Source organism: Anabas testudineus, chromosome 2 (assembly GCF_900324465.2).
Source record: "Anabas testudineus chromosome 2, fAnaTes1.2, whole genome shotgun sequence".
In the NCBI taxonomy this organism is placed as follows: domain Eukaryota; kingdom Metazoa; phylum Chordata; class Actinopteri; order Anabantiformes; family Anabantidae; genus Anabas; species Anabas testudineus.
The window spans coordinates 9,785,275-9,797,792 of record NC_046611.1 but is presented as its reverse complement, the minus strand read 5'-3'; the positions used below and the strand labels follow the sequence as shown (position 1 = coordinate 9,797,792).

General features: G+C 40.7%; 1 protein-coding gene across 1 annotated transcript in view; it reads right to left on the bottom strand.

Moving 5' to 3' along the window:
* appa (amyloid beta (A4) precursor protein a) overlaps nucleotides 1-12,518 on the bottom strand; it is a 32,258-nt gene that overhangs the window by 7,594 nt on the left and 12,146 nt on the right. The window contains exons 2-10 of the mRNA XM_026362052.1: nucleotides 9,312-9,479; nucleotides 7,332-7,461; nucleotides 6,949-7,061; nucleotides 6,672-6,862; nucleotides 5,773-6,101; nucleotides 4,957-5,124; nucleotides 1,738-1,871; nucleotides 739-813; nucleotides 490-648 (exon numbers count right to left, since the gene is read on the bottom strand). Coding sequence (XP_026217837.1) covers nucleotides 490-648; nucleotides 739-813; nucleotides 1,738-1,871; nucleotides 4,957-5,124; nucleotides 5,773-6,101; nucleotides 6,672-6,862; nucleotides 6,949-7,061; nucleotides 7,332-7,461; nucleotides 9,312-9,479 — 1,467 coding nt within the window. The remainder of the gene's footprint in view (nucleotides 1-489; nucleotides 649-738; nucleotides 814-1,737; nucleotides 1,872-4,956; nucleotides 5,125-5,772; nucleotides 6,102-6,671; nucleotides 6,863-6,948; nucleotides 7,062-7,331; nucleotides 7,462-9,311; nucleotides 9,480-12,518) is intronic.

Below are 12,518 nucleotides of genomic sequence, written 5' to 3'. Positions count from 1 at the left end.
TGAATTGTGAGTGTGTCTATGTGCCAGCCTTTCAATGGCCTTTAAACAATCCCAACTTGTAAAGAGATATGGAAAAAAAATCTAATGGATTTATCTGATTTTACTTTGCATATACTGTATAAAGACTTTTTATACGCAGTGACAAAATGTAGAGGCAAAGCACTAACAAAGCAGAAGCATAAAGAGGACAAACTCTTTCATCTTTGCTCAGGTCAAATAAAGAGGCTCATGAAAATATCTCACTTCAAACAAAACTATAAAAAAAGATCAAAATATGTCTTGAATAGCAGAGATACACAGTCATAAAGGCAACAACAAGAAGGTGACAAATAGGACAATAAGCTCTGCAGGAAAATAAAATTCTAAAAAGTATTCTTCTTCAATCAAATAGTTTGATAGTTACTTTGATAGAGACTGTTCCTGTGATCATTAATTGTCAATCTTTGCATCTGTTGCAGGAAAAAAAAAAACAGTGTGTATGCAGCATACCCTGGGTGGGTCCTGCTGCAAGGCAGTCAGGTAGCTCTCCAGAGCCAGGCGGCGGCGGTCGTTAAGCAGAGCCTCCACTCGGGCCATGTGGGTCTCCACCAGCTGCTGGCGCTCACTGGTCGCCTCTTGCTCCAGTGCCTCAACCTTCTCCTGGAAACGCTTCAAGGAGGAACATATACAGAATGGTTAGAGGGCAGCAAAAACCTTGGGAGGTTTTGCATACATGTCCATGTATGCTGTGAGCTTTACCTGAATGACAGCCTTCTTGTCAGCACGCGGAAGATTCTTGGCTTCCCTCTCAGCCTCCTCCCACTCTCTCATCACCTGAGTACGAGAAAAACACAAATTACACTTTTCAGTCCTCTTGGTGGAACATCTCATTGCTCTTTGTGGAATACATCTAAGCTTCCCACAGATATATAAAATGTGATATTATTTAGACAACTATAGAAATACTACTGCGCTGCAGAGGGTAATTAATAAAAACTAATAATAATCTTTTTACATTGAATGTTAATATGACAGACTTTTTTTTTTTTTTAAACCACTGAAGGAGGGTGACATTATAGGTCATATAATGACAGGAGACTTTCAAAATCAGTTCTGTTTTCCGTTTGGTCAGTTTCACATTCTTAAGAAAGATGATTCTATGTCCTCTTTGACTCACTGAAGGGATTTTTTTTAATTCAAAGCTTCAAAAACATGTCCCCTTAAAGACGAAGAACAGTATTTGTAAGGGTGAAGTCAACCTTGTGAAATCAGATGAAGTTCCCCCTGTAGCTACCCACACAGAACAAAGAGCTATCCGGAGTGGTGCACAAACAGGGTAAAAAAAAAAAAAAAAAAAAAAAAAAAAAAAAAGCTTTAAGTGTCATGCAGCGTCCTTGTCTGGCACTTTGAAAACTGTGACGCTGCTGCGGACCATCTGGCTCTTCGCCGGAGAGTGAGCCGGTTGATTAAGGAATACAATTAAAGTTGAATTGGCTCGGTCAGCTCACCCGGGAGGGATTAACAAATGCACATATTCGTTTTCTCTGCCACACCTCTTTTCTGTCTCTTTTCCATTTTATGTCCTCACCCCACAAAAAAGAAAATCCTCTTTTCTGTTCTTCCTGCACATTAACGAGTACTTATTGTCATATATGCAATGACTACTGATAATCTCATAGTTAGTGCTAAGTAAAAACAAAAAAACACTCCTTTATCTTAATTCATATCCTTTCTTTCTTGCTCCTTCGCTGTTAGTACCTGAGACATCCTTTCGCGGTGCTTGGCCTCCAGACTCTCTTTAGCTTTCTGGAAGTGGGCGTGTTCATTTTCGTCAGCAGGCGTCTCCAGGTAGTGGTCTACAGCGTCAGGGGAGCTGGGTGTGGCTGTGGGTACTGAATGAAATGGAAGCAGAGACAGAAAGAGAAGAGGCAGGGAGGTGAAAAGACTTTCACTGAAGCATCTTATAATTGTACACCTTTGGGGGACTGGCTGTGTTACCTCAGCACACAAAGACATAACACAAAGCCTGAAATGGGTTAACAGGGTTAGTGTGTGGCAGAGAGAGAAAGAAAACAAGATAGTAGCTGTAGCTGTGTAGCTGGAAGCCAGCATGCTCCAAAAGCAAACAAGTGAATGACTCAGATGACCTGTAGTCCTTTGTAGAAGAGAGACAAAACCCCTCTCTCATTTATATAACTTCATTCAGAGCACGATATGGCTCTCGTGCCAAAACACTGCCACTGGAATTTATCCTGTGGGTGTCGAAGCACAGACTGAATTGCAGTCGACTTACCGGCCAGAAATAAGTGGATCACATTATTATATGGCGTGAAACCTGGATTTAATTTGTGGAACGTTGATTATCTTTCACAAGTGTGCTGCGGAAAATGGTTCATGGTACTTGTGTTTATCTGTGTGTGTGTGTGTGTGTATGTGTGTGTGTGTGTTAGCCTGTGTGAAGGTCGCACGTCATGTGAAATTGGTTATGGTTGATGAGACACAAAAACAACAGAGATGTGATTCATCTGACCTGAGCCAAGCATTTTGCTGGCCTCTGTTCCTCTAATTTATCTAAAGGATCAGTTCACTCAAATGACAAAAAAAGCATTTTCCTCACACATGCCTACTGCTATGATGTTGTTAATTTTGGCTTGATTTATTCTGGTTTAGAGATGTCTGTCTCTAAGATTTCTGCTTCCATCTCAACACAGTGGAGATGAATAGTAGAACAGTATCAATAAATTATATTTAGAAAAATATAACAGCAACATCTATTTCCAGAATTAAATTGCAAGTATTTCTATGGTGTTTTAATGAACACTGATCAGGTCTGTAGATCATCCAGAGAATGTTATTGAGCAACAAGTCTCGAATGCCACAAGCAAAAAAATGTTCACCTCCATTGTCCTGTGGTCCAGACAGAAAACTCAGTCATTGGGTTTTGGAATTTGGTGAACTAATCCTTTAATCCACTTCCACAGTATGTAAAGTGTAATAATGCAATTCTTTGTTTAAATTGTGTAAAAACACTCACAGGTGTAGTACTCTACACAGTACTTTTCTTCAGTTTTTCCTCAGACTTTGTTTCCTCTAAAATTCCCACCTTGTTTTCTAGTTCCCCATTTTCTTTTGTTACAGTTACTCATACCATTCTCCTATGACAGATGTCATAAATAAATTACGCTTGGTTTCGCCACATGTGGAAATCCCGTCAGTCATAGTGAAAAATCTATTTATTTCCTGCTAAGGAGCAACAACTAGAGTGTTTATTACAAAGAGAATAGTGAAAGATGGAACAAGAGACATTGTTGAAGACTTTGGCCTTCACGGCTTATTCTATCTGCCCAGTCCCTCCATTTATTGAACACAAATCACGAGTAAATGAATATGAAATCATTCAAATATGAACTCTGAAGTGCATCATTTCCCCAAGTACATCACTATCTGGACAAACACTGAGTCAGTATTATTTTAGAGCCAACACAGATTAAAAACAAACACAAGAAAGTGACATTTGCAGCCTAAATTTTTACTGCAGTTATGATATCCCATTTGACAGTGAATGACAGCATGTGTGTTAGCATAGGTGGGGGAATAAAAAAGACACTGCAGCACTTTCTCACCTCCACTGTGCTCAAGAAAGCAGAAATTTCATATCAATACACACAGGCAGATAAACACATGCACACACGCACTCTCTCACACACAGACTGGATAAAATTAGATCAAAATATAGGGAGACAGAGATGCATCCATTTCGCTGCAGGGCAGATCATGCATTTCATGTCTGAGATACGCACAGATCGAGCAAGGTCACTGAGCCACACAAGACTGAAACCAGCATCAAAGCCAAACATTTAAACTCCACTTTCCATCTATAACACCCAACCTCTATCTGCATTCACACACACTATTTAAACATCTAACAGTTCATTTTGTGGCTGGAAGATCACATCTTGTTCAACAGAGAGGTAAGGAACAATCATTTCCAAGTCTCCGTTATTATGAAATTCGATTGGACAAACATATTAGCAAGGTGAAAATCATCAAGCAATCACCTGGCTGATAATCAATCATCACAATGTGATATAGAAGGCAGGTGTGTTCTGAGTGTGTAATGATGTATTGAGTTCTTCCCTTACTGCTCCCTAGGAAACCTTTCCCCATTCTCAAAATTGCAGCAGGATAATTTGATACCTGATCTAAGTGAATCGAATGAATTAACCAGAATGTATTACCTCAGCGATAAGGGATGGAATAATGCAAGCAAGTCTGCAGTATGTCAGAGACGTACACGATAATGTGCAGTGAAGTGAGGATTATTGCAAAATAATTCCTGCTTGGATGATTCTACAGCTCGTATTCATGCTGAAGCAATATATATAATGATGGCCATGAGATAGGCCATATATGGTCTACAGGGCAACAACACTGTAGCAATAATGTAAAGAAAATCTCAGCCTCAAAAGTAAATTGTCCATGAAAAATAAACTCTATGTAAATAACCTTTCCTAATAGAGCATGAAACTTTTGGCACCATGTTGCACAACTTCTATTTCAGAAATACAAACAGCTTCCAAAACCAATCTAACCCATCGTGGCTTAAAAGAATATGCATTCTAAAATGTAAATACTTCACAAAACATCTTATTCCTTTGTTACACGTTTGATTATACCTACCAACTGACTGGTGATCAGGTTAGTGGCATCAAGAGTTCACAAAGAAGTCTGCAAACATTTATTTGTTTGACAGACACTTGCACAAAGGCGGCGAGGAAAAAGTAAATGTTAGCCAAGAAATGGAGCTGACAGGTCAGAAGAGAAACACACCAAGCAAGAGATATTTGAGCAGCTGTTAATATCCGGTGGCTGGCTCGGATAGATAGCGAGTAAAAGTGAGGAGTAAGAGACAAACCGGAGATGGCATTTAAACCAGCGAGCTGCTAGTTGAGGTTAGCTGCTGTTGGCAGGACTTACTGACGCTGCTGCAGACAGACATGCAGTACTCCTCTGACTCAAAGTTATTTCTGTTGCCTCCACAGCCGCCGTAGATAAACTGCACACAGCGGCCCTCCTGTCGGTCAAAGAACCAGCGGGACAGCATGGCCCGGCAGGGACCAGTCTCTGCATTGGCCCAGCACACATCTTGGAGGACACACACATGTACACTTATCATTCCCAAAGCAGTATGCTACCACAAAAGTGCGTCATGTTTCTGTTGATGTCTTTGTGAAGAAGCGTGTTCACCTGAAAAAGGTGCCGGTTAAATTCAAGGACATACAACACATGTGAGATACATCATGTAACACAACAGGGCATCTGAAGAAAGCTAGGCTTAAACATTATTAATGCTGCTTGGAATTTAATTTAAGATCAATTTAACACCAAAGTGAAGAAATAAAGCTAGAACAACCAATTCTGATTCTAATGGAACGTAACTAATGAAAGCTGTGACATGATAAATGAGCACAATAAGAAAAATGACAGCAGGAAATTAATCGGTGGAAAACATGAAGTTAAATTGTGTTTAGCAAAGCATAGAAAATGGGGAGAAAAACATGGTTTGTATGTTGTGCTAATAAGCTTTTTCCACATTAATCTAAATGCAAAGATACCCGTCAACAGAATACTGTGTTTAAGATGTTAACACTTCTTTTAACACCTTAAATTTAGTACATTTTAGTAAAGATTTCCAAGAACCTTCAGATGTTCTGTTAATGAAACCAAACAACACTATAACTGTATGGAGCAGAGGACGGGATTTTAAACTCCTACACCAGAAATGTTCCTCACCCCTGACAACTTCTTCCACAGACTCAGTGGTGGTGGTGGTAGTGGTGGTCGTCATGGCGACGTTGGTGGTGGGCTCGTCGGCATCATCAGCATCCTCGTTGTCATCGAGAGTGTCAATTTCATCATCTCCCTCCTCCTCTTCCTCTTCCTCCAATGCCTCTTCATCCTCCTCTCCATCTCCATCCTGGTCGTTGTCCAGTGCGTCCTCTTCCTCCTCCTCTTCCTCACCACCTTCCTCAGTCGCCTCCTCCTCCTCTTCCTCGTCCCCCTCTACCACAGATGGCCTGGTTTCCTCTTGCTGCTCTGTTGGCTCTGGCTCCCGCACCATACTGAGAGGGAGGGAGTGATAGATAGAAAAAGGTGGAGAAAGGGAGACAGATGAAGGTGAGAGGGCAGTAAAGAGACATATGGAAGCAACAAGAGCAATTGGGGGAAGGAAAGGTGACAGAGAAAGGGATGAGGAGATGAGGAGGATGAACAGAAGGACAGAGTTTAAATTATAACCAAAATGCAGTTTTCAAGGAGAGAAATTTTATCATTATGGCAATGTTGAAGATGAAAATGGCAGTATCTCCGATCATCTACGGGTGCTGATGTATTACTCTGTTGCTGTTGCCTGGCCCTCATTTATGTGTATGTGTGTGTGTTTGTATGGCTATCATTGTGACCAGCATAAATTTTAACTATTGGACTGAGGACATTTTTGCTGGTTCTCACAATCAGAAGGGTGTTTAAAGTTCAGAGTAAGGCAGTACATGTGATAAATTAAAAATTGAAACAGTAGATTAGCATGGCCTACGCAACAGTAGGGGGCTAGGGAATGCATTATGTCAATGAGTGTCCTCACACTGACTGCGATACAAAAATGTGTGTATGTGCACCTGTTTCCATTCGTTTACCTGTTGTCAGAGTAGTCAGTCTCTACTCCACCCCACCAGACATCGGAATCATCCGCATCCTGCTCAGCGCTCTCGACGTCACGCTCTGCCTCAGCGGGACAGCAAACAAACTCCACTCCTCGGAAGCGGTCAATGCCACATGGCAACAGCATCCCGTAGTCATGGAGATTCATGGTACGGTCTCCGCAGGACTACAGAGACACGCAGGGAGAAAAAGACACAAATCAGTAGATATTCCTACAAGTCATTAGATTAGCATGAGGGTTTGTGCATTCACCTCCTTGGCTACAGTGTGCCAGTGCAGGTGGCTCTCACACTGGTCCATGCGCTCCTGGTGCAGGAACTTGCACTTGTCAGGAACGAGCAGGGCGTCACTCACAAACTCTCCCACTGCAGCACAACAATATCCATATTTATAATTCATACGGCAAACAGCTTCAACTCAGCTTTTTGACTGCAAACACATTTCAACCAGCACTGATAACTCCAATAAAGCATAGCAGAGTCCAACTCCTTGGTTGCTATGGCAACTCCTGTAGTAATCAGAGCGAGCTTTTGTCTTTGGTTGTTCTGCTTTTAAATCCTGAAGAAGAACACCATTTTCTAGAAATGCTTTCACACAGGATACTGTGAGTGAGTAAAATCATATAGTGGACTCACCCAGGCAGCGGTAGGGCACCACGATGTGCATGTGACTGCGACACTGCTTGCGTCCATTCTTGCACCAGTTCTGGATGCTGACTGGCTGGTTGGCTTCCACCACATTGGTAATTTGGAGCTCTGGGTACACCTACACAGAGTATTATATATTAAAATCAGATTATAGCACAATAAGGCTTCACATCTGCTCAACAGCAACAACTACAATAACAGAAATCATACATTCACCCTCTGTTTTGTGTGTCACACACACACAAATATTTCTGATTGATTTCTACTCCTATACCATTAATTTTGGCATATTTCTCTTTTTTTTTTTTTATAGTGGTTTCTTTCCTGGTCCAACAAATAGTTGACAAAGCTGAACCACACGTTTCCCCATCGTCTAACATGGCAGCTGCACTATCATGAGTGTGTCCTCAGTTTTCCCACAGTGATCAATAAAATAGTTAAATATAGCTGAGCTTCTATGTAGGAGCTCTTAATGGAATGAACTCTGACATCTGAAGCCACCTTTGATCTTTCCATCTTGAGAGACTAGGAAATTTCAAAAAGACATTTAGGGCCCCTTGTTTTCCACAAACTTCATTTACCATTGTTCACTGATATTGTTGCTGTTTGGCAGGCAGTGTGTTCCTCTATGCATGACATCTGCCTCTACACAATAGTCAATGTGTCATCCCTCTCCAAATGCCTTATTCTTTTACATGACACCTCCTCCTCCATTTTTTCTTGCTTTCGCAGTTTAGACAAAAAAATAATAACGCTATAACCACCACGTTGTTTTTTTGTCAGTTTCACCTTTGCCAAGTCTGTATTTCCTTTTAGCTCTGCATGGGAACCATGTTAAAGGTCCACTTTTTGTAATGCTCTTATTTTTGATATTTGGTATTTAAAGCTGGGACCCATGATTGACTTGGTAAGTATTTGTTTGGTATTGCTGGTTTTGATGTCACAAGTAACAATGGAAAGATCTTCCTTTGAGTCCGTCAGCACATTTCAGAGAAATCTCATTATGCACATAGTGCATGAGCACTGTGGGCTATTCCCTAATGAAATTATGTGTTTTATGGGTAAAAAGGCTGACCTGAAAAATCACACTTACCGTCACTACAACAGTAAATTTATGGCTATCCAAGGGTGTTGCCTTAGAGTTAGCCATAGCTACTCACATGCATTTAAGAAGCTTGTTTACTAAGCATAGTTTTGGCAACATATGGTAAAAACAAATCTGCTTGCAGACTTGGTAACCCACTTACAAAGATCTTTCCTGTTCTCCAATATCTCAGCCTCCTAATAAGCATGCTTCTTTGTGTTATGGTGTAGTTTTGTGTAGTTGCTTCCGAGGTGGAAGAAGACACATTTGTCTTCAAGGAAGACTCCTAATTTTCAAGCATCTTTGAATGTTTTTTTCCCCCCACATTTACTAAATTGCTCCTAATTATCCAAACGTACCAAAATAAAATTGTAAATCACCTAAAAATATGAAAAAAGACTATTTAAACTTGCTTGGTGTGAACTCAACTACAGTTTTCTCAATAAAGACGCCACGCTGCTACCTGCTCAATCATTCTAATTTCCCCCAAAATTGTCAGCTTATTGGCTGGAATGTAAATTATCAGACCTAAAAATCCAACTAAAAGTTTATCACACAGGCTTATGGCGCACTCAAAATAAAATAAACACTGGATAATTACAGTTTAAGGATTGCATTTATATTACCTTATATGGCCCTAATGAGAGCTAAATCACCTTCATAATATTATTTTACTAGGCTGTTATTCAACATCTATATCCCTTTTCTTTTCCACATCTCTTCAGATTTCCTACAATACATACAATAAAGATTTATATCTGCTCTAAAGGGCAGATTATTATAATCGCGTAAAACCAGACGTAATTGATTCTGCAGGGAACATATAAACATAAAACATAAGGTGAGCAGTTTCAGCTGGCTTGTCCAACAACCCCACACTTTACCTCCTGGCAGTACTGCAGGATGCCCTCCTTGGTACCAATGCAGCTCTTGGTGCCCGAGGGGTCCGGCTCCCATTTGCCACTCTGAACATTGATGTGCATGTTGAGTTTGCCGCAAAACATGGCCACCTGGGGCTCTGCCAAAAGACCCATAGAAACATCTGTAGGCACCTGAGGGTGGAGGGAGAGAGAGGGAGATTTAATGAGATATACCACTCATGTTAAACTCCTTGAGCACTTGCGCTGAAAAATGCAAGGCGGATGCAATTAAATTTTATTACTTAGATAGAGGCGGGCCAGAAGAGGAGAGGAGATTAGCGTGAGAGATGAAAAGTAAGATGAGAGAAGCGAGGGAGAGGGATGAGTGAAGAAGGGAGGGGGGGTGCAAAGATGAGGTGTTAGAAAAGGTAGGTAATTTTCCTCTCCCAATTTCATTTACATTTTTTAGTTTGATTTCTGGGTTCTTAAAACCAAACTCTTGACCGAGGAACTGCTAGCATCTTATACAGTGCATCTGCTCATATTTGCTTTTGGGTGTTTTCAAATGTGCAAAACATCTTGCTGGAAAAAATAAGTGATGGACGTCAAAAATCAATAGCTTTAGGGGAATAAATTGCCTCAAACATAAAGCCTGGAGCAATCCAATACACCCTCTGTTTTCTATGATGTTCGTGCACAGACACACACACCCACTCAACTGGTCTGTGTAACACCATTTATGGGAATAGTGTACATCTCTTTGCCCGTGCAAGCCAGGTTTTTTTCCAGGGGAGCATGGTGTTTATATAACCGTCTTTTGATTTGTTTTTGGTTCATTTCTTTCTGTTAGTGCGGCACCCACTGAGCATAAGAGCAGGCTGGCTGGAGGCAGGGGGGGGGGGTTTGTGTGTTAGCAAACCTGTGTGTGACTGAGAAACTCAGCCTTTGGCACAAATGTATTAATTTTGTGTTAATTTACGGTTCTGAGTGTTGATTTGTGTCTGTGTCAGTTTGTGTGTGTCTGTCAGCATAAGGAGGTTTTGTGCCAGGCTTCCCTTAGGAGAGGAGGTGCAGACAAACCACTGAATGTCTGCATTGTACTGGCAAATGAGCTAGAACAAAATAGGAGGGAATACGGGGGGAAAAGGAGAAAGAGACCGAGGGAGGGAGGAGAGGGACTGTTGCCATTGTGTGCTCCCTAATCTTGTTAATGGTTTTGAAGGCACTGGCAGGCAAACAAATGTTGTTTTGTGAGATGGATAGCATATTTTTCCTCCAGACTTGATTCTCTCCAAGCAGCCGGGAGCAAAAAGTCCTTTTCCAATAGCAGACTAGCTAGTGGGGGCCATCAATTTGGATTAAATTTGAACTGAAAAACTCAAATCTTTGGATTGATTTAGCAGCATGTATCTGGTGTATCGGTGGAAAGATGGGCTTTATCATCTTTCATTACATTCAATTTAATCACATTGACTATATTTACACACTTGGCAGAAGGAAGCCAGTGCTCTCTGGAGCCGTCACTTCCTTTACACCTGATTGCTCCTACAGAAGCCAGGCAAAGCACAAGATAAAATTTGCCAGGTATATAAACATTATGTGAATCCGATAAAATCAACAGCGGTATAATGTAATGTAATCCAGTTCTATTGAGCACCTACAAGCAGACATTTGTGAGGCTTGTGATGATTAGTTTATGGCTGCGAGAGGCACAAATTTTGTTTCTCTTTCCAAGTGCTGCATTAAATGCAAATGCCTACATAATATTTTATGATGTAAAGTGAAATGAGGTCAAGGTGAGATTAAATGAGGTGACACTGAAATATAAAGTTAATTTGGGGATTTAATTTGTGAAATGAAAAAACAAAAACATTTGGAAATAACTGCTTGTGAAAACAATAGGGTGAAACATTTTGCAAGAGTGGGCTGTGTTTTAAAATGTAATGATTATTTCACAATTCCATGGGTATATTACACAAAGAGACTGTATTTATTTAACTAAATGAATTTAACGGGAGAATTCATATTTATATTTTGTGTGACAAGTAGAGAGATGATATAGATGACAGAGATCCCGCACTCGAGTCACGCCTTTGGTTGTGGGAGCGCATGATCTACAGTCTGTGAAGTCTTAAACTGCTAAATGATAAATCACTCAGTCAGTATAAGACAGATTTATTGCTCATTGGCAGTATATCAGACATACATAGACATACAGAGCCATGAGCCTTCACTCACATTTCCTTGAAATGTAATTAGATCTGCTAATGGTTCTGATTTAGTCATCTTCTCATAACATATTATTTATCAGCAAAAAGTATGCGCTTAAGAAGTAGCAAGGACTCTAAAGAATTAATATGCAAGCTATGATTACTTAATTACATATAATTAAACGTGCACTTAAGTGTAATGAAGCTTTCTATCTCCAGCACTAGATCAAATGACCTGCTGGGGACATCTTTAACTCTGAGCTAGTTTCCACTCAAAGAACAAAACTATCAGATAAAAAACAAAAAAAAGTTTAGTAATGTGTTCTTGGATGTTACTGAAGTCAATTGGATATAAAAACAGCATACACACACCCCCCCACACACACACGATTAGACAGACTACACTTTCCTGAGTCTAAACTATAGCTACAAAGTTCATATCCGTCACAGTCCAATATGATGAGCTGCTGTAGTAACATGGAAATCAGTAAATCCTCTTATACACACGCAAAAGTGGGCTATAGTCCATGTTTGCCCCCAGTCATCTTTATCTCCGCCACATAGCAACTTAACACTGGTGGCCATCACTCCTGCCTTAGAGCCATCTGCACCACACAGGGTTATTTAGGGGTCTGCTGCTTGATTCCCATACCACCATCTGTGACTGAGCAGCACTAACGACCACAGATCAAACCCCATCCCGCTTATTAATAGTAAAACCCAAGGCAAAAAGAGCAGAGAGTTTTCAAATAATCTGTAAAAGATTCATCTGCATGTGCGCTATCTTTTAATTAACTCACTTTCTGGGCGCTAGTTCCATTTTGACCTTATCTGCCCAGTCTCTGGCCTCTCTCTGTCACTTATTGAAAGAGATAAACCAACTTCCTGCCTGCTTGGGGCATAGGTAGGCAAATCTGTGCGAAGTGGTAGCTGACATTCAAATTCCTTGTGTGGCAAATCATATCCTCGCCAATCGCTCTCTCTTCTCTTTCCTGCCTCTCAGCCTCTCAACTGCTATCTC